This window comes from Bombus affinis, chromosome 1, assembly GCF_024516045.1.
Source record: "Bombus affinis isolate iyBomAffi1 chromosome 1, iyBomAffi1.2, whole genome shotgun sequence".
Classification (NCBI taxonomy): Eukaryota; Metazoa; Arthropoda; class Insecta; order Hymenoptera; family Apidae; genus Bombus; species Bombus affinis.
Window position 1 is genome coordinate 17,721,779 of NC_066344.1, and position 24,410 is coordinate 17,746,188.

Consider the following 24,410-nt stretch of genomic DNA (forward strand, 5'->3'; position numbering starts at 1 on the left):
CGAACAACAGATAAAACTTTCGTTCGTTCAGCGATAAACAAACGAACAACAACGCTGAAATGGTAATAATCTTGCGGCATTTGGCTATGGATTTTTGGAAATTATAGACTCGCGTGACAGGGCTGGCTGCGATTCTGCTAACATCGAAGATGGAAGAAAACAAGTAGTATTTCCTACATATTACGCTGTATTATTTTGGACAAGGTAACAACAACAACGCGAAAAAGAATTTGTGCAGTGCATGGAGCAAATGCTGTGACTGATCGAGCGTGTCAAAAGTGATTTGCCAAGTTTCGTGCTGGACATTTCTTGTTGGGCGTTATTCCACGGTCGGGTAGACCAGTTAAGGTCGATAGCGAACAATTTAATCGAGGACGCTCAACGTTATACCACGCGGCAAATAACCGACATACTCGAAACATTAAAGTCGAGTGCAGAAAATCAGTTGCACCAACTTCCTCGTGTAAATCGTTTTGATGTTTAGATCCCATCAAGTTACTTAGAAAACGAACATTTTGGCCAAACTCATATTAAGCAAAATATTACTCATTCGTCGGAAGAAGACGCGCGTAATGGGGGAAAAGTGAGAATCCCATCGAAAAGCTGAAATTCCTCTGTTCGAAAGTAAATTTATTAAAATCACGGGAAAACAAGAACTTTTTATTGCTTCTGAGAAAAATAGTGCGGCCATGCGTGGCATTGGTCGCTGAAGTTGAATATTTGTGAAAGAAATTTCATACACATACAAGTATTTATTTATGGTGTTGATTTTTGCTAAGTTAAAGTAAAGCAAGATAGATGTCGTCGATCTGTTAAAAAGAAGTAACACAACTAGGAAAAGTGAATTTTAAAACAGAAAATTAGACTAACAATAAGTAATAATTAATAATGATAAGCAGAGACTTACTAATAAGTGTAGTAATAATAAACTAGTGATATTTATAAATATTTTTCACTGTTAAATTTTATTTAGTAAAAAAGATAGTAAAACAAGTTTTCATCATTGTGACATTTTTCTCGTTAAACGTTATACTTTTATCGGATATGTGATTATGGTACTCTTACCATAACGAATAGTTCACTTTTGAAATCAATTTTGTTTGACGTACTTATAATGCGGCTCATGTAACGCTTTTGCACGAGCTATCTTGCGACGCATGTACCTATCAGGTAACCAAGGAAGTTCTGTCATTTTCTTTTATGATGGCAAAGAAAAATGCTAAAATATAGCAAAAGGTCACTTTATTCGACAAACTGTTTCTTTCGCATAGCGTTACCTTTTCTAAACAATTCTTTTCTCTAACAATTTTGGAAAGTGAAAAACATATTCGATTTCAAATTCAAAAACCTGCCTTGCTTTTAAACCTTGCTTAAACTTCATCTTAAACGTTAATTGAAACGAAATATATATTTGCAAAAGTCGGTTTAAAAAGCAGAAGACTTAAGCTGAAAATCTAACAATACGAAGAAAAAACAACTTAAATATTAAAACATGAAAATATTAAAAGGTGGAAAGTTACGGACACGTAGAGTAGTTTGCAAAAAAGTTATGGTTCCAGCGTAGTATCCGCGCTGCAAAACATTCGGTTAGAATGACACTTTTTAGGAGTTTTCTAGGTCACCGAATCAGAAAATGGGGGTCGTTTCTCAGGGAAAAGGGCGTAAAAAAATTTTGGCCAACCTGTTGATGCGTGACGTTCTCATGGATTTTGACGATACCTTTATTAAAAATTTAGTAGTTTTAATCTGTTCTATGGCTTACTCTCGATGCTTTGGGTTACCTTTTATTAGCAGGTTGCCATGAGACGGCCGATTAGATCATGACCAAACAGAGAGCGGTAAACAGTAAACCTTAAAATTGGTACTGGGAGCATTGGTATTGGCCGTGCCATTACTTGTTTTGTCGCTTACCGCTTATCGCTCTGCACGATCATGACTTTACGCGGATTTTCAGAGTCAAGACTTTCATCGGCTAAATATTTATAAGACCGAATTTTTATAAATCGTTTATTTTCGTGAGAAATGATCGTCATTTTCGGATCATTGTCGATACGGTACGGATACTGTACTTTATCCGATGTTATTAGATGAGACGTACAAATCATTTCTCCATTTCAAAAGTGATAATAACGTAGCTGAAATCCGTGTCATTTTTCGACTTCAAATATTACCTCAACGATTATCATTTATTATGGATTATCGTCTTCAACGATAAACGTAAAATACTCGACATATCATGTTACACGATATTATAAAATATTAGCCATAACAGGCAAAACATCCTGTACATAATATTCGATCGTTAGGCGTGCAATTAGTGTTATGTTATGCATCCTACGTGTATTATTGAGAACAATAATTTCTAATATCCTATAAGATATTGAAGAATCGAGATAAACGAAACATCTCATGTGTGTGCATATATGTACATGTTAAATAAAGGCGTCAGCTCAGTAAATGTATACACTTACTACCTATATAAACTATAAACAAAAGACAAGGATTACGTTTGGGCTAGGTATATGTAAGAAAATGGTATAGTGCTAGTAGGTTTGGTAACGGTATATGATTGTTACAATATCGCTCGATGCTCCATCAATCTATGTTTACGCAGTCACTATTCGTCTCTAATTACTCTCGTTACAATGGTTCTCTTTTTAATACGCTGACAACACACACCCGATATCTCCCAGGCAATCCGTCTACGATACTACGCTATACTACATTCCTACTTATACGTTACAGTAAAAGCTTAAAGCATAGTAAACATTTACACTTATCTTTTGCATTCGATTACACGATACGTATGCAGGCGACTTCAAACTTAAAAATTTACGATACGCCTGAAAAATCATGTCCCGAATATAGTGTACTGGTATTAGATATGAGTGCCCAAGAAATACTCTCGATACTCAACAAAAAAGTTTATTAAACGATCAACAATCACGCTTCTCTGTCAAAATGTGTTTGCTTCGCTGTTACGCTAGACCCTTTGCACTTCGCTGTTCGAAACGAAATGAATCTTTTTGTTCAAAACCAAACGAATTCTTTTCTACGTGCCCCTCGATATCCCCACTACGCACGCGTTTGTTAGACGTCCGCGACGGTTCTTCCGAATATTCGGCGAAACGTACCCAACATGTTTATGTGTCAAGAAAATTCAGAATCTCGCTAGAACCCGAAAAAATTCCCGAAAGAAATCCATTTTCAGGGGTGAATAGTCGCACACAGCTAATATTACTTTACGCCATTTATCTAAACACGACATATCATATGATTATATACTATTCATCCAAACACGAAACCGTTCGGTTTCCATTTTTGAAACATTGAAATTCAAAAATATTCGCTTCTTTGTAAAACCTATTTTACAGTTTTAAGACTACAAATATTACCTTAAACCAAAGTATAATATACCGATGACGAGTTAACCAACTACATATATGAGAGATGCATTTGCACGCAAGAATAGACCCCATGATTCACAAAGGGAGTATAAAGCAGAAGGTATTGTTATTCAAACTGAATAACATTCCTTTCTGTATCAAACTCATTCGAGAGTCTCGAATTACCACAAATTACATAACACAGTTTATAGTCACGTGATCATGCTTTAAACTGTTATATGCAAGGTTTGAATAATTTAATTAATTACAATATCGAATCTCCGATGTTGCGTGCAGTTTCTAATTTTCTTACCATGTTGTTTAACATTTAACATTTTATTAACGTCTACTAATGGCTACGATATAATGGCTGTTTGCAATGTTTGAAAATCAAGCAGAAAAATCCTATTTCGAGTATTATATTGAATATTTTATATAAATATTTTAAACATACTACGGCTTTTCAAATTTTACGTCTGAACCTTGTTCTCGTTTCAACAAACAAAAATATCTTTAACGTTTTATGACAAGCTTTTTAACGTAAAGTCGAAACGATGCAATATTTATTTGAAAACGCATGTACACAAATATGCATAAATTTCGAGATAATATTATATTATAAAATAATATTAGAATTACGACATTAAAAATTTGTAAAATTAGAATAATAAATTAATTAGGATACGGAATTACAACAACATTCCAAATCTTTTTATAATTCTAATCGTAATTTATAGTTGAGCACAATGAAATAGTATTAAATTGATAATAACACAAATTTTGGATTTTACGATAGGATTATTTTTTAATTCACTCCTTAAGCGAGTAGCGGCGTTGTTTCCATATTTTTCTCAAGCTTAAACAGTTTTTCAACCATATGAAAACATTTCACGATACGAAAATTTTAGACGTAAAAACGATCGGATTAAATAACAAAAACAATAGGATTAAATTAAATTATTATATAAATATAAATTTACGACTCAAAAATTAATACTTAATCAGAAGAAAGATGGTGCTACAAAAAGACTCTGATTATAAGAATTTACAGTTACTGCATTGTTGGAATAAAGCCGAAGCTTTCGTTTGGTAACCGCATGAAACGGAAAGTGTCACAGCGAAATAAGAAGACGATACCGTTTGCTTCGAGACGAAACGCTCTTAAACAGTGCTTTAAAACAGCAGTAAAAAAGTTGATACACTTTTCGTCCATATAGAATTTTAAAGAAATGTAGGATTAAAATTTAGCTCTAATGTTGGTCTTTAATTGTACTAAAAGATCATATACAAGTATAGTTATTTCTGTTTCTGTGAATAACTTAACTTATTTTAAAATTGAAATATAATAACAAAAATAATTTCGAAAATTACTTTTGGCAATGTACAAAATTATTTGCAATTTATCTTTAAAAATTTTAATTTTTAATATTCAGAGAATATTATACAAACTATCATACTGTAATAACTCTATTGTAAACAGTCTTTTGTTGCAGTTATTCGCATGTGACGTGAACTTACTTTCAATCTTGAAGTTATGAAATTCCTGTAAATTACAGAGAAAATCAATTTTCTAGTCTTTTCAAAGATTACGAACAAAGATGAAGATCTAATCTAATAATGCAGAAATATTTCATAATATTTTTTTAAAAAGTAAACATTATTTTCCAAAGATTTTACAGTCTTATAATTTAATAAAATTTATGAAAGCGAGGTTAATTTGACTAATGAAATATGAAAGGCAAACGAAACTTATAAAGGAATAGAGAGGCATCAGTGATAGTGGACTGTCAATGGCTAGACATCTCTCCGCGCCAGAAAAAATTAAATTACGTTAAAAATTCTCAAATTAAACTTCAATTCGGATTTTTCAAACATATTTTAATAGTTGCTTTTAATATTCTTGATATAAACTGTTCTCAACGCTCTACACGTTGATATATCACGTGGAATCTCATCTTCTTAAATTAGTTATTAAATCTACCCTTTTAATTTCCAAGAATATCCAAAGTTCTTAAATTTTCTCCCAAATATAATAATATATTTTGCCAATACCTGAAACTCATGTCGAAACTAACGTCATAACATTAGTCACGATCTTATAAAAGTAATTTCCTTCTATTTTTGAAATTTAACAAGTATCTACATAAGAGAAACTTGTCGAGAAAATAATGCCGAATTCATTTAATTAAAATCTTTTTAATAAAATGAATAATAGACTCGCAATTTTAATCTTTATTCGGTCACTTAAATTACACGAAAGTGAAGCAATATATCATATATGAATATAATCTTGTAAGAAGAGAAGCGGAAAAGAATATTCTTGCAAGGGAATTAATTATTTGTTTATTCTTCGATACAGATAGACAGATTCGCTCGTAGACAGCAACGTGACTGAACAACACGCTGTTCGCTCCCGAATTTGTAAGTACCAATCACCCATCAAACTTTAAGGACTTTTCTACGTTATTCTACTTTTCTACCATATAAAGGTATTTGTTACCACGCGGAGATAGCTACCTTCGCGCCGTCTCTGTCACCGTGTTTGTTATACGATTATTCTTTAGTCAATATTGCTTGGAGAAAGTTTTATTTTCGAAAGAATTTCTCGCAACCTAAACATTTTTCGCAAATTTAACGTTTTAGTTAAGTTCTATGTAAACTGTAAATGTTCGACTTTTAATTAACCGTTTAGTTCTTCTATTCTTTTCAACGATTCAATATGTGTGAACGAAAAGGAACATATGAAATGTCACAGGGAATAATAAAGTGAATAATAAATATTGTTCCATATTGTATCATAAAATTGTATAAAAATGTAAATGTCAAAATGTCACAAAAATGTAAGCGGAGATACGAAAAAGCAAAGAAATGACACGAAACTCGTGTTTCCTTAGAACAAAAAGTGCTTTACCTATACGGGTCCAGCGAGCAGTTATGTTATTACAGAATAAAAGACTACAGCTTTTTACCTACGTACCTACGTATTTCGCCCACTGCAGAAAGACTTCAAAGCAGGGCAACAATTTGCCTTTGTACTAATAGTACAAAAAACAAACACGCGTCTAACGGCTGTGCAATTGAAAAAGAAAGCACGCCGAAAAGGGAAGCAGAGAAAGAAAATAGCAAGTCCAGAGAGTTTACATTATGATGCAAGGTGAAGCGAAATCGCGCCAGATCAAGCAAACGACCGCATAAACCAGCGTGAAAAATATGGCGCGGTATAAGTTTTTCAAGTAGGACAAAAACTGTTACGAGCGAGAATTTTACTTCAACGTCTCAGTTAAAAATTTTATGTTCCCATTATGACAGAGCTCGTTGCAGTGCCACGTCATAGTCTGTTTTTTGCGGATTATAATGTCTCGAATTGTGCGATGAACGCGTTATTCACAACTATACGAAAGTAGTGAATTCTTATTACTGTTAAACTATATATTAAAAGTTACATATAATAATAATAATAGTTACATAGACGAAGATTCCTTCGTGGTGGAATTTACAAAAATAATCTCAAGTGTCCAAACGGATATCTCATGTTATGAAATAATATAATGAAACCTTTATAAATTCATTATGCATTATCGGTGAGTAAACATTTCATTTTCAGTGCTACGGAAGAGCTTTTTCGATAAAGAGTACGATACTTGAGCTTTGTAACACGACTTATATCGCTATCTATTTTTATTAACGTGTTTTACAAATACCGATCAATTTATTAATAATAGATCATTTGAAATAATTAAAATTATCTATACCTCTTCGCTTCAATAGTATTTCTTTTCTTACTATAATCTCTTTAGATATAAAATTTTAAAACACTTCAACCTACTGAATATATGTCACAATAATGTTCTACTAACAATAAGTAATTCGCTAGTTTTCATAGTCTATTTATCCTACCACTATGATTACAGATATTTGCATATACTTCAAAAAACCTAATAAAAAACTAATAATATTTCATTGGCAGAAAAGGTGTCTTTTTTTTATATTTGTTCTAAAATTAAAAGATTAAACTACGAAATTACTTCGTTTAGTTTACCATCCGAATACCATTTCATAGTCTATAAAGAAGACAGTACCATTGTTCGAGATTATTTCTCCGACGAACAATAAAGTCCCTACAAAAGGGAACGATAATACAGATTAACGGAGAATCACTATTACTAGAAATAGACTATTTAGTGTATAACTTCTGTAAATAAATATATAACGTAAATATATCTGATACTATAAGATCGCAAAAAGTTTTCGAAAACGTTCAATTCCATATAACACAAACACCCCATCCTTTCTTCGATTTCTTGTTTTCTTACTTCCTGCGAGAGAAACAATTCCCGGGCAGTTTTAACGTCTGGACATGCCCGAACGCGAGCAACTCGAGCTCTGAAGAGCTAAAACAGGATAAGTATAACCGCGCGGCGAACTACGAGGTAAAAGTACGAGCAGAGATAATGGCAAAAGTAGCGAGCCTTATGAGCCGTACGCTCATAAGAATGACGTTTGAAAGAGGATATTCCCGAGATTTGTTTCGTAAGTTTACAACTTACAGAAAAACTGATATCGCGTAGCTACAGATTGACACGATTAGATCCACTTACCACGCAAGCTTGGTAAATTGCTGAAACCATTCACGTTCCACTGTGATGGAAACAGAACCTTGAAATATTTATCGCGCTGCAATGTCGCTAGCCAGAGTAACAGAAAACGTTGAAAGTTTGATACTCGGCCAACATCGATGAACGTTCGAAGGATAAAACGAATCTTCGAGAGAATTTCCTCGATGGCTGCATTTGAAAGATATCAAACTAATTTTAATCAAACTAATAACATATATAGAGAATCGGTTCTTGTATTACATGGGTTCGTATATCGCGATGACAAAATTGCAGCGATATGGATCCCAGACTAATTTAGAATTCTCGCGAGCTCAAGCGTTTGCGAAGTATTTCATCGCACGAATTGATTTTCTAATGCAAAAAAAAGGTTTATTTATTGTTTAGGACGTGATACTTTATTTTAAGTGTCATGTTCCATCATTGAGATGTCTTATCATACGGACTAACTTTTTAATACAAGAAAGCTTTATTTCTTGCTTCGGATATGATATTTCCTTAAGTGTATATAACTACTTTTTAATCATTCCAAAGTTTCCCACTGTATATATATACATAAAAAATAACTGAAAATGTATTAATCTATTAAAAAGCGTCGCAGTTTCTCAATCTGCGGATAATATTGTCGTATATTGCATAAGATCTTCGGTTAGTTCATATAAAAAGCAATTATATACTACTTCTCGCAAATATGTGTAGAAAAATAATCCTTGACAGCTTGTGAAATTTAGGGCTGGAATTATCTCCACATAATAAAAACTATATTTATACATTTTAAACGAAACCTCTTGTTTTGCGTTATCGGATTGCGTTTTTGCTATAAGGTACACTCATACGCTACATTTCAGCCCATAAGATAAAATCTTAGTTGTAGGTCTACAAGCAGTTTATTAGGAAATTATAATAACATGAGAAAATTAGATTTTACACTGTCGTGGTTAACCATCGTGCGATAGAAATAGATTACAAAGTATTTAATAACCCACAAAAAGATAGAAGAGGGTGAAGGATATAACATGTATCGGTGAAAGCAAAGTATCAACGTTAACCTTTTGGGATTAAAGTAAAATATTTAGAAATATTATCTTTTTCCAATTGTTACAATTTCTAAATAAACATTCAGTGTTTGTATTAATTTTTCCCTTATTTCTATTCGCACATAAAGAATTTTATTTATTTGATTTCTTGCTAAACAGCTTCAACATTTAGTCTCTTTCAACACAATTTTCAAAATTAATTATGCGTATTATATTTTACATTGAAACTTATTCAAACTCGTACTACGTACTTGAAATCAAGCAATCACCAATCAAAATGTGTAAAATGTGTTAGGTGCTAAAAAATTATTTACGCTATTTTTATATTTATTTCCGAAATCGAATAACATCAAATTCATGTATTATAAATTATCTGCAATAAATTATTCTGCAACTCGCCGAAATTTATATACATTTTTATTCTTGTACGAAATTTCTTACGTGAAATATGTATTTCGTAATCGTTTAATTAAAAATATTTTATATCAGCGATATATCAGATATATTGCTCTCTTTAAAAATTTACATAACCTATGAAACTCTATAAAATTATATAAAAACAACAACGTTCAGTTACCAATTATCAATCTCGTCTCTACATTTCCTACATCAACAATTACTAGCCGCCGGCGATTTTCACATCTCCCTATAGAAAATCGCGGATGAAATTTACATGTTATATAGGATTATCATAAAGAGACTTTTAAGGTATTTGTAGCGGGACGATATTTCCCAAAAGTAAAACACACTGAGACTCGAAAGCCGTATTTTCTGTGCACGTCTGAGATTGTATTTCTAGGAAGAAATTTCTTGCTTGTCTGTGCTTTTTACAAGCGCACGCTAACGAACAATTCAGAGAAGAACAGAACTTCGCATAATAATACGTATTACAAATAACATTTTGGACGGCAAAATTACTGATGTTACATATTTCACATTACTTTTATTCGAAAAGCATTTTACGCAACGTACTAATTTCTTAACAACTTTGTAAGACAGACTTTTCCGTAATTAATCGAAAAAACATCTCCGCGGCTGCTAACTATAGGGATATCGTGTTAAGATTTCAACTTTGAAGATGGATCCATTTCTAAGGCTAGGCTTTCTAAAAATTCAATCGTGAATATATAATATATTAAATAACGCGTTGTCCAAATTTCAAAGAAATCGTAAGAAAGTCATTCTAGGCTTCGAATAACATAATACGATAAAAAAAGCGCGGTTAAATCAAAATTAACGGAATAAGTAGAACGCGATTTCGGCATCGCTCGCAATGGGAAAATTAACCAATTACGAAAGAAATCAAAGAACGATTAATCAACCGACGAACAGGGCGTTGAAGCATCGATAACACAAACCAGAAAGGTACGACGCGAGACTCGCATCACGATGTCCGAAGAAGTAGAGTGGCAAAGGATAAGGCAGAGTGAACGTGGTTCGTCTGGCCGTACGTACGGCTCTACCACTGCTTAAATAACATCGGCAAAGCCTGAGGCTTTACACGAACCTCGTATCCAACGTTCTCGTATACCAGTTTGCCGTCTGGTAAGAAAGAGACGATTCCGGATTCGAGACAGAGAGGCAGATAGGGAAAATTCCTGGGGTCTCCTTTCAATTTCACTTTATACCTCGGCACGTTTTCGCGTCCCTGAGGCGCGGTGTGTGGCAAGCATCGAGGCTCTGCCACGGGACGAAACGGCTTTCAAAGATAACGAGAGATTTTTCCACTCCGCTTGCGAGAAAGGACATTTAAATTCGTGCTAATATCCGGCGAAGGTCGAAAGCCAACGAAACTGCGATATTAGTGCTTTGTGTGTATTTATTCGTTCGTGCAGATTACGTACAGATGCTCGCGAAAGTCTTTGAACACATATAGCAACTATTTATAAATATATCGTATAATGTGATATTATAGCTGTTTAAAATGAATTTTTCTCGTAATAACAAATAACAATAAAGAATATAGTCATTATTTATTAATACACGATTATCATTCGTGATATTGTAATAAAATTATATTCTGTCAAAAATAAGCAAGTACTCGGTTTCTTTCGAGCGATACTATATTTATAAGATACTTTATATGTATGCTTGTAGGCGTCGATGTTTGTAAAAGTTTCTCGGTCGCGGTCCACTTACGCGAGGCAAAATATCCCGCGGATCAGCCCATTTTATTTCGCTTCCGGTATTTCCCAGCAATTTGCAAATTTTATACGAGAAACGAGGATAAGTAATGGGTTTATGTAAAGTACGAGCGCCGGTGTCGAGGGCCGTTGCTCTCCTAATATAATTGTTAGCGAAAAAATGTCAAAACACGTTGTATTACGGATTCCTACCAGCTGTTTAACTTGGTAGTGCTTAGAAACGTTTATTTCCTTATGGATTATGTTTGTTCGTGCTTACGATATACCGATATAATATTGCTATAAAAAGTGTAAACCAAAAAGTGCAAAAGATGTAACCAATCCGAAGGGAGAATTAATTAAATTTTGATACAAAACATAACAATTTGTTTTCACCTCTGTAAACTGTCGTTCCATGTGTCTTCCTTTCATTTCAATATGCTGTAGCATAAAGTGGGTATTTCTCGCATTATGTTACATTTATTTTCTGTTTGCTGTAAAGTTACCGCATTATTTATCGACGAGGTACAGATTAAAATGATTAAAGGTTTTCATAAAAAGAAATCCAACGGGACAACTAAATTTAAAATACAGAAGGTCCGATTTAAATGTTATTTTATATTACTTAAATGTGATGATATGTCTTATCAAAGCAAATGTCTGGATACTTTCATGCGAATACATATATACGTATAATAATTTGTGTAAATTTTAATACGTTGGTGTTGTATAATACATCGTTATATTTCATACATATAAGACGAGATAACTCAGACTATTAAGGAAATAGCTGATTCATTAGAATTTTGTATTCATACATATTAACGGTGAAAAATATGAAAAAGTTAAAGGAAATTATTATGTTAACTTATTATGATCACCAAGCATCGAATTGATCAGAAATCGTATTTATGAATTTTGCAAAAATTAAAAGAAGACGAATTAACGAGACAGAGACGAATTTTATGCTTGATTAAAACAATACTGACAAAATTTATGGCGATCATATTCGTTGGCATACTATTAAATTTATGCATCAATTTTATTTAATTTCAACAAAGAGTACACTAAATAGATATAATTCAGTAATTGGAATAAATGCCAATTACAATAACCAATCCTACATATATATATATATATAATTAAATGATAATATGTAAAATACGGCTGAGGTACAAAATTAAACGTGGATCAATAAACGTATTGTTAAATCTGACGAGTTTAAATTAAGTTAATTTTTCAGTAACATTCTTACTACATCTTATGGTACTTTTCACAAAAATTCATTGTATCAACAGCTTCCTTTATCTGTACTGTGTGTGTTAAAAAATGTATACAAAAATGTAAAAAATATAAAGTCTAACTCTGAGAAATTTGTTAATTAATTTGTTAATTAATTTACTAATTACAAAGAAGGGACTTAAGTAAAATATGTACCTTGGAAAAAACGGAAGCTAAGCTGCAGATGTTTGCACAAATTGTCTTCCTTTTTCTAAATGAGGCATCAACGAACTTGCAAATGTAAACGTTTTAATTAAGATACAAGAAATATAAGTATCTGAATTTCAAACTGAAGATAAAAAACAATAATGAGCAACCGTGCACTTGTATTTCTCAACTATTATTTTAGAATATTTAGTAAAACTGCGAATTATTTAAAAAAAAAAGTCATTCTTTCGTACAAGATGAAGATAGTAAGCAATAATATAAATTTAAAAATGAAAATGATAAATGGTAATATAAATCAAAAACAAGTAATGAATTTATTCTTCGTTACTAGCATTTCATAATATCCAATAAAACTGTGTATTATTTTTAAACTTCGAAACAGAAAAATTTTCTTCCATACAAAATGACTTAATAATAAAATTATACTTTGCATTGCAACTCTTCCGTCGTGCAAAATCGCTTCATAGAATTTTTCCTCTTTGCTAAAAGAATTATGAAAATTTCCCTTATCGTGTTTTCCTACTTTTCAATCACATTTTGTAAGATTATAACCTTTTCACTGTTCCTTCATTACGTGCTTCCATCATCCGTGGTTTAAAATAATATTAAATCAACAATATCTACTTTCACGTTTCAAATGAGTTCTGAAACATTAAGTGACATTTTTTACGGAAGAGTAATTTCAAAATTCAATAAATTTGTCAATCGATTTTACATTAAAACTACCTTTCCATTTCATTTCAGAATTAAATGTACGTTTCTATTGATTTCTTGAACATTTAAAAAGTATTACTAACATTAACTATATGCAGACTAATAATATTAACAAAGATAAATTAATATAGATACTAAACTAATCTTATTCGTTCCTCACAAAAACATTCATCAATTGTCAAAAAGCTTTATATCTTCGAATCGCGTACTTTCTTCGACTACTTCACACAAAGATCACAAAAGCGTGATAAGACCATCTTTGTAGGTTTTCTGACATTCGTAAATTCATCAGAGTTTATAACCAAGAATTTCTGTGATTTTTTAAACATTCTGGAGGAGGAGAACATAGATACAAATTTAATGCAGAAACCAAATAAAGGATGGCTTTCTCATTTCAAAATTGTGTTTTCGTTTAAATCTGCATATAAAATTGTTAATAAGATACGAATAAATATGACTTGTTTATACGACGTTAGGTCAGAAAATGAAAAAATATGGGCTTATCATGTTCAGTGTTATCATCAAATCTATCTTACGGACTTAAAAACTTAAAATTCACACAAAAAGGACATAATTCTGAAACATTTCTTCTATTAACTTCTATATCCATTCTGCTACTTCGTCTCTTATTCTGACTTATTAAATGAAAAATTTATCCTATTAACCGTCGGACTTCATCAAAGACGCTACAATCACCATAGGCAACACAAAGAAAAAGAAGGAAGGAGAAAAGAAGAAAGAAGGAAAGCTGCAGTTCCTAACCAGCTATGTATTTCCCAGACAGACATTCAAGGCCGCGAAAGCTCGACTTTGAAACCGCCATCCATCCGCATAGCCGGCGAATCACGAGATAATCAAGAAATTTAATCAAGACTCGTGGCTGGCAAGAATCTTCTGACGCAGTGCGCAATAGCTACGAGTTACTCACGCTTGCACGACGATATATTTCGGAATATTAAAATTTAGCCCGTCGATTAGGCCAAACTCGACAGGGAAATTCCTCTGTCTTTCTATTGCGATACGCTTTATCCTATCTCAGACTCCTTTGGGACTTTTCCGCGGTCATTTTCGCCTAGATAACGAAGAGATATTTCTTGTAACTGGTTCCTAAGGAATATACTCGAAATTCTTGCTAATAAGTTTTTGATATATGAAATTCCGTAAGATGAAACGAATCGATTACACCCAAGAGACAACGAAAGATGAGGAAATAGTAAATTTCACAGACTTTTTATAAATCAAGACGCGAAATTGCTATATTTGCTACGTTTGAGTTATTCACAGACCAAAGTTATCAACTCCACTTTCTGACATTTTTTGAAATTTCAGTGCTGTAACACTTGATTCATGCTTATCTTATGTAATTTCATTGGTCTTCTCCACTTTCTGCTTCGTGGGGTTAACCAATTTGGGAAATCAGCGGCTCATTTGCCGCATAAAAACGCGTACAATGCTGTTAATTTACGTGTTAGGGAAGATCATAGGTAGACTCTGGATTTTTATACATTTAATTATGCGTACAACGTACAAAAATACATATATACAATATCCAAAGTAAAATACTCGAATGAATGTAAACAAATGCACAAAAATTTACAATTTATTCACAACGAAGTGTGCAGAAACTTCATACGTACATGTGTCTCTGGAATTATTATCTTATCCATTTCAATTATGTGCATTATGTTATAATTATATTATGTGTATCTATGATTTCTTTCAATAATCATCTGCTGTTATTTCTATCACCTACATATTTTCGTAATCTACTTTTCAAAGAAAGGAATTTTCCATTAGTCTCTTCGTCTATCGCATTAAATTCTTCCGAATAGTTTTCATAGGCGTGTAGTAATACAATTTTTCTTATCACTAATAACATTTTCTCAAGAATTGAAATATCTCGGGCTCTTCTGGGACGCTTCCATAGCTATTTTCACCAGGATCGAGAGTAAGAGAGATATTCTCTTTAGCCGATTTCTACGGAATATATTGAAACTTTTTACTAACAATAAATTTTTGACAGGTAAATTTCGATATTATGAAACGGGTCGATGACACTGAAGAGAAAATGAGAGGAGAAGGAAAGAGCAACGAGCGCTAATTATAAAAGGGTCAAGTGCTCGTATTTTTTACGAGTACTGCTGTTCACTGACTGAGAGTATAGAGTGTGCACGTTACGGCTTTCGTGGATTAATAATAGATTTTGGAACACGCTTTGTTAACGAAGGATCGTTAGACGGGTCTCTGAAGAATTCCTTTGACGAAACTGTCGCGCAAGAAGTTTTCATTTTAACGCATATACTAGTGATCCAAGGAAGATCCGAATGCTTTAGGTTCTTGGACGAATATTTGTGCCTTTTTATACAAAGTCGATGTTTTTTCTCAAATTAACAATGCAATCTTTTTTCAAATTAACGAGCTAATTTTTAATACATTAAATTTTAACGCTTCCGATTTCATTGGGATATTCTTCGTTACTTCGATAGGTAAATTTTGTAGGGAAAAGTCCAAGAAATATAAAATATTATTTTAGCTATGTAAAAAACAATGTTAGAGATATATTTCTCATAAGAAGCAAAACTCTCAGTGTAAGAAATATTTGACGCGGACTAAACATATAGAATAATATATGAAACGTCAAAAATATTTAATAAAATTTTTTGTCACGACACAAGAATCTTTGTTCTTATAATTAGAAATAATTAGAAGTAATTAGAAATTTTTAATACTTAAACTAGATATTTAGAATAAAATTTTATTAAAACCTGAAATTCTTCTATTTCTATAAATAATTACGAATAATAACATTTCTCTGTTCGCTACATGTCCAGAATATATATTTAAAACAATAACTCCAAAATAAACAATATTCAAATTTTTTACCTTTTATCTGTAACGATAATCATTTTGATATTCTTCGTATTTCTTTATTCTTATTTGTCGTATTATATTCGACATATCTAATAAATCATTTTTCAATTGAAAGATTAATAAGATTTACCAAGAATGTTATTACAGATGTATCTACTACAACTAATCTCCTTCTCTAATACTAAATTAATATATCGATTGAATTTTAAATTTGTAAAATAGATGTTTTTTTCCTAACAACGAAGTCTAAGATTATAATAATATCATAACTTCGTAATAAGATAATATTTAGAGTAAGGTGCTATATCATATATACCCTAAACGGTAAAATTTAACCGCTTTAATTTACGAAACTACAAATTCAGGAATTTTACGCTATTTTTATCGGACACTTTTACGATCGTGATTAGATTACTTTCGTCTTTCTTTCATTATCTTATATAAATTCTTTAGTCAGTGCTTCATACGTGTAGCCGTGTTAGTTAGTGTATCAAACATTTCCTCAAACCAAAAGATTTCTTCTTTCGTAAGAAATATGGATATTTGTTTCTAACGATATCTTAGAACAATACTTTATACTTTTTCAATTTTTTTTACACAATTTACATATCAAAAAGAAGAAATATCTCTCTCAGGGACAAAATTTCAACGATTATCAAAAATCGCCATATTTTACGCTTCAACGATCATTTTCCCCAAACATTAAGCTCTAACCTCTCAAAACGTTGCTTAACAACATACCATAGTAAATTATTTTTTGAAAAATTATATAGAACGCGTCATTTGCAACAACCACCGCCGTTAACGAAACCTGTTACTCTTAACAATTGCCTGGCCAGTTTCATAATTCCTCGACGAGTATTGTCTGCGAGTGAACACCGACAACGATGCTCGAAAATCTCCAAGAGGCGGAGACCATGCGAACAACTCGAACACAGAAAATATAAAAAAAAAAAGAAGGAAACATAAAAAAGGAAGAAAGGTTGAAGGAAAAAAACAAAGAGAGAGAGAGAGAGAGAGAGAGAGTAAAGAAAAAAAGGTTATCGTTGAAATTGTGCCGACATTACTTCAGCTCCAAAAATTTCCCTGGAAATTACTCGGCTCTTTTCCCTGCCCTCTCGCCGCTCGAGAGCATGGAAACAAACGTTTCCGAGGACGAGTGCAGCGTTCTAGGAGGCGACGCGCTTCTTAAAGACCGCCAGAGAGGAAACTTCAGAGGATGGGGCGGTTCCACCCTACTCGTTAGCTGTTACAACTTCCACGAGCGTGCAGACGCGCGATTCTAGTTTCCCATAAAGCGCCCTCGACCATTCGACCGGCGTAATACAACCCTTCTCCCTACGAGGAATTTCAATTCGCGACGAACTAACCCTGCGTGAGCCTAAATCAGGAAATTTTGACAGAAAGAATGGAAGCATATTGTTTGCAGAACGTGAATGGGATGAATGGTGAAGACAGAATAGGATTTTGATTGGACACTGTTGATAATTTTTGCAGAAAATACAGACGTGTATGTTGGAATTGAAATTATTTGGCGTTAGATAAATTTTGATAGGGCAATTAGGAAATTTGCATTTATCAAAATTTGTATTTTAAGTTACGCATTCATTAAAATTAAATATCAATTTAAAAAATAAACGATTTAAAGGTAACGTGGTTTTGGGTATCTGGTTGTGCTTTGGGACAGCATTTTATTGCAAAATCGATGACAAAAAGGCGAAGGAATTTATAAAACGACTTAACAGATTCGTATTGAAAAGATTCATACAAGTACATATCGGAAGGAATAGACACGAAATACAGATGAAATAATGTATAATAGATGGTTTCGTTAAAGAAGGTGGTTCTATTATTTTTTAGTAACGAGAATTTCCATTGTCAGTGTCCGATGGTATATGCATTTCATGGAATATTTATGGATTAATAATCATTCTAAAATTTATTCAATTATTTGGAAAATTCATAGAAAAATTTGAAGAAAATTTATAGTTTAGAATTATCATTTTAATATAATTATAATTTATTATCAGTGATGTATGTACATACATATATGTATGTAACAACGCATATATAAATTTTGCTTTTTCTCTTCATTTAGCTGAATAGATTTTTCACGATAATTTTCATATTTATCTAGTGAATCCAATTCTTCTTGTCACTTAAAGATAAAAATAAGATTTTGTAAAAATATGTAAATGGAAGTTGATAACAGAATTGATAACAGAAAGACATAGAAAGGTAAAAGAATTCATATTTGTACTTCATACGAAGATCAAATCTAATGTTATTTTATCGAAGCAGAACGATACTTTCCTTATTGAACAACTCTAAAATACTAGTTTAATTCCTGTATCTTGTAATTAAAAATGGAGAATTTTAGAAAATACATAGTTCTATTTATCCGAATGAAAAGATTTACTATTTAGCAGAAGATAAGTACAAGTGTCTTTTCTCATTAAATCTGTAAAAAATTCAACACTGATGTCTATTCAAAATGCCATGGATTTTTTTGAGTCAGTTAATATCGTAGTAGAAAAATACGTTTTCGACTCAAATAATATACAAAATCGTCGTTTTGTGATAACAGAATATTAAATATCCGAATAATATAATGTTCCTAAATATCTCCTCCTGTAAAGATGTAAATACCCGCACACGAAATTGATATTCCAATAATTATTCATAAAAAAAAAATAACTTGGTCCCACTTGGCTCTTAACAAGTTCCAATATCTATAGATACCTCTCATATTTCAAGTTCTCCAATAATTATAACTTCGATTACTTCAGATATAATGAAAATTCTAGCATATTATAAACCATCCTAAAACCTATCTTGAATATTAAAATACCAACCTATAAAAAGAATGAAATATTTAAAACATTCTCTTATACACGTATATCGCAGGTCATAAATCCATCATCAATATCACAATATGAACTTATAACAAACAAGGTATTCACAATTCTATACAGTTTCAATACAGTTTCACAGTACACAATACAATTTCTACTGTATCACATACTCTGGGATCATCGATATTACATCTTCATAAATTCTTTAAAAATTCTACTACATACATAAATTTGGGAACATCTGGAGAATTGTTCAATGGATTTTATCTCAAATATCATAGAGCTGAGTCTATAAATGTGGGTTAGAATTAATCTCTATTCATCCCCTATGGAGGTTAAACCAGGAGTATACTCAAACATTAGTATACTCAAGCGAAATTCCAAATAGATCGAATCATGTACATAACGTACGATAAAAGAACAAGTAACTATTATCTAAAACATTTTTTATTTTAAGTTAGAGTAATATACTTCTAGAAATTACAAGCGATCGAAATTGATCGTATAAGAAGCTAATTTACTACATAGCCAGTATCTTTAGGTTACAGATGGCAACTATAATTCGAGTTACACAAATTGTTTAATTTCAGAATATTTAATTTCAATTTGAAAAGAAGAGAAGATTCTATATTTTATACGATAAACGCTATTAACAATCTTTATTGTATAAAGTGCAAGACACAAATTAAAATTAATTGTCTTAAAATTAACTCTAACCCTAGGGTCGGTCTTCCAAAGTTCACTGTGTTCATACATGGATTTATAAACTTTTATTTTACAAGATACAAGAATTAAAATGAATTATTCTAACATTAACTCCAACTATTGTAGCCACCTATGACGATACCAATTGATAATAATTATTATCAGTGGAACTCCAAGATTCGCTATGTTCATAATTAAATTAGAAATCAGTGAAAGTGAATAAATGAATATGATTAAAAACTTGATGTGGTTTTATACAACAAAAACCTCAGATTCATCACGAGTATTAAAATAACAACCCCGACAAATAAGATACTCGAGATACTCGTTCACCTTGCGACCTCGACGTCGTCAAACACAAAAATCCAACACGCACACTAAGGACTTTCAACGACAGTCTTCTGGCCAAGAAAAATACGAGCAATTTGAACTCGTGTCAGAGAAGGATTACACTGTGAGATGCGGAGCGATATTTTTCTCGGGAACATTCGTCCATCCGTAGAAGATAACCGTTTTTTCGAAGGAATTTTCGTCTTTACAATCACGAACGTATTATGCTAACCAACTATACAGCTTATCTACGATACACAGACGGTCATAAGCAGCATCGGCATTCTATTTCGCCCATGATCCTACGTAGTGTGTAGGAAAATCAAAAGTAATCGTACTCGATATCAACCAGGTCTCAAACCTACGTACACATATCGATTCTCTCGAAGGAAATTCGATTACGGACTCCGTTGATTTTAGTAGAGGCATATTGCACAACGTGATCGGAGAAGCGTACACAATGGCAGATTCAGAGGTATCGAGACACGTGTAGAATTTGTGAATCTAGGCAACCAGTGGATTTACAGAATGTTATAAGTAAGGCAGTAAAAGCAGAAATTATAGTATATGATTATAAAAATTTATAAAAAAATCTACTATTAATATTAACAAAAAGATCATAGTCGATTATTTTATTTAATTTTTATAAGAGATGTTTGATGTATTTTTCTTTCATTTCAATGCGACATTCACACGTATAAATTATGTGTGTGAAACGAACTAAGTATCTATACAATTTCAAACAATTTTCTACCTCCTCTCAATGTCTCAAATATTTCATATTCTTTTAATTTAACTGCGTTATTCGTTGTGGATGAGTAAATCAAATATATAAAGTGACCCAACCAGGAAATACAAAATTATGTACATTTTACCATAAAAAGTATCGATTGATTTCTGGAATATATATTGATACGATAATGACAAAAGCTTTTTTATTCCGTTTTTCGCTAGTTTTCGTAAACATATTTGTTCGTAGTGGTATTATATGGTCATACAGATTAATAGAAGAATATGTGATGTTATTCCATATCTATTTACAAAAAAATCTGGATATAGATTACTCTAAATGAAAACAATCTTAATTAAATAAACAACAAATGACATCTTTAAAGCGTTTATAGAACGTTAATCATTTATCATTTATATCAAGAATTTAGCAGGAAAATGTTAACAATCGACATATAGAAATTAATAAGCAACAAAATAAAACAGTCCATCGTTTTTTATTTATTAGATTATCTATTACATATGTATTTGCGTTATTTGAAAGTATAACAATAGGAAGTAATCTATATGCATTTATTAAACTTCATTTTTTAATAACATTAGGTACCTTATTCATATATTTAAATGATAGTATTAAATATAGTTTGCCTATGTGAGATTCTATTTTCTTTTTTCTTATTTGTACACGTGAAATTTCGCGAAGAAAAATTATTTTCTACAACTTTGGCGAAGATTTCGCTAACACATGGAACTTTAAGTGAAATATGTAATAGTAGGTTTTTAACTGCCATTTTCCTAAGCTAATTTATCCCTTCGTATCAGGTTGACACCAATTATTACCAAAAATCAATGGAATAAACAGTTATAAATTCGTGAATGTGTTTGTTAAAAGTAAAAAATAAGATAAATAAAAATTCTATACATTCTAATATAAAATCACACGCATCCTCCGCCAATAATAAAGCAACATGTGAGTGTATTTCTTTACGTTTATGGCAACGTGTCAAATTGACACGAGGGGTGGATGAGGGTTAAATCGATTTTGCGGTATTTGATGCGGTAAGTTCGTTCCAGTTGTTGAGAATTAACGAACGTAGAAAAAGCAAACGTAAGAGTAAATAGGACAAATCAATTATACGAGATACAATATATAATTTCTTGATTATCTATGACGGAAAGGGAGAATTTCAATCTATATTTTATATTCGACTGTTTGATTTAGTAACAGATGCATGCACGTCCGTGTGTTTAGTAAGATGTATATTTTAAACCTGATTAATATATACATACATACTCTACATTTTATAAGAATAATCTGGTTTGCTTTAATCCAATATGTAACTTGTGAATGTAAATAAGTAATTATTTTTATTTCCGTGACAGAGGATTCCAATATTAACTGACAATCAGTGGAATTAACTCCAGAAGCTATTTTATCTCAATATTTTTTTCGCGAGTAACACAGTTTCTAGATTTATAATTTTAACAATTAATTAGTAATTATAATTAAACAAGATTTTACATAAAACAAAAACATTTTGTTAGTATAATGAGGAAGAATCCAGGTGAAAATAACTAAAAATAATTTCAAGTATCGAAAATGAATGAGAAATGTTCTGCACGTGAAATGACAGACTAATTTAATTATTATTAAATATGAAATATATTTTTTAACAAAAATCGCATAAATAAGTTATATAAAGAATATTTATTACGTAAATAAAAACTTTTCTCTAAATAGTATCAACTTCTATTTCTTTATTAATATTAATTTGGTTTTATCTATTTCTCTTAAATAATTTTTAAATAATAAGAAATCCTAATAAATTTAATTGTACATACTTTGTTCTCATATATTATCTCCATGATATAATATGTTTATATCATACAATCGGTAGCAAATAAAATCTGAACATATAGATCCTACATCATTAGTCATTTCCATCATAGTTCCTTTAATTCGTTTACAATGAAATATACTACGCTTTCCTTTCGAAAGCGCTTTACATTGCGATAATCTCTCCTCCTTTATAGAATTTTATTTTATATTATTTAAAGTGGATATAATTAAAATATTTATCAAATATTTAACATTCCCTGTATACTTCGAGATTTACATTACACGAATCTACATAGCAAACAAAAATAAGAATTCTAAGATCTTTATAAAAGTTATTCCTAATAATTAATCAAACTACGTTAAAAATAATATACATATTTATAACGATAAGAAATATTACATCCTTGATCATCATGTAAGTGTCAATATCTAACAACAAAATCTGAAATCGGAAATACGAAGATAAAGACCATTGATTTATAGGTGTCAATCGATAACACCAATTGCCATCTGTTGGCGACTAAATACATTATCTCCAACAATAACGATTGCCGCTGAAAATAAAAAATTTAGCAAACTGACAAAAAACACGACTCACCAGCCAAGGAACCAGTAACGTGATATTGCAGACAGACAACAAGAGCGAGTAACGATGCAGTTTTCATTTTTCACTAGCTTCGTTCCTCAGTCTTGCTCACAAACGAATGATTAAATCGATTGACGATCGTACGTGAGAAAGCACGTGTGAACGTTGCACAATCGTGGTTCTCCAAAGGGGCCCTCTATGTTTTTAGTCCGTGCACTGACTCCTACCACGTAAACAATCGCAATCAACAAAGGACTATCACGTTTATACGCAACGTCGAACTTTTGAACACGATAGATAAGACTGATCTCTTATCGTCTCATAACAGTTAATATTTCTGACACGAGGAGTCGATGGGAAAAGTTAAGAAAATCCCGCTTGACGTTTCGTCACAGGTAAACCACCGGCCAACATCCTCCCATAGAAGACGACTGAAACCGACTGAGCACGGTGCATCGAGCCTCCTTGCACCGTTTCCGAAAAAGCAGCAACGCGCACGTGCGAGCATTGGCCAATCGAATCGCGCGAATGGCCATTGCTAACCGCACGCGACGCTCAGCAACTTTTTTCTCAGATTTAAAAAGTGCCTTTCCCTGTTTTCGTACACGAGATCCATGGATACCACGGAAACAGACTTCGCAAGCTCCTGTCGTCGCGCAAATCTGACATCCAACGTGGTTTTCCTTTCCTAGTTTGTCCCCGTGTAATACGCGACTTTGACTTCAAACGTGTGAGTATATGCGCGCATATGGCTGTGTTTGTGTATGTATATATGCTTTAACGAGTGAGCACATACATATGCGCTGCAGAGCAACAGGCACGTGAGAACATCAAATCTGAGTTTATACGTTCAAAAACACATTTATGGAGAAACGTAATTTTCTCATTTATGATGATTATGGGCATTATGCATTTTCATATTTACCATATGAGCTGCGACGTGTTTCGAAAGACGTTTGCTTGTTAATACAGTAAACGTTAAGCTAGGAATGGGACACTCGTTTTAACTCCTAGAAATAAGAAATGTTTACTGTTTTTATTATACGAAACTCTCGACGAGTAAATAATAAGTTGTGTAAATAATTTACGAGAATATTATGATAATATGAACTTAGTTTTATTTGATTATTAATAACACAATTAAGTTTATTAGAGTTCCAGCTTACTTTAAT

At 31.9% G+C, this 24,410-nt stretch overlaps 1 protein-coding gene across 1 annotated transcript in view; it reads right to left on the reverse strand.

Moving 5' to 3' along the window:
- Positions 1-23,689, reverse strand: part of LOC126918026 (uncharacterized) — a 225,483-nt gene extending 201,794 nt beyond the window's left edge. The window contains exon 1 of the mRNA XM_050725580.1: positions 23,251-23,689. Within this exon, the coding sequence (XP_050581537.1) occupies positions 23,251-23,317 (67 nt within the window). The 5' untranslated portion in view covers positions 23,318-23,689. The remainder of the gene's footprint in view (positions 1-23,250) is intronic.
- Positions 23,690-24,410: the final 721 nt, after the last annotated feature.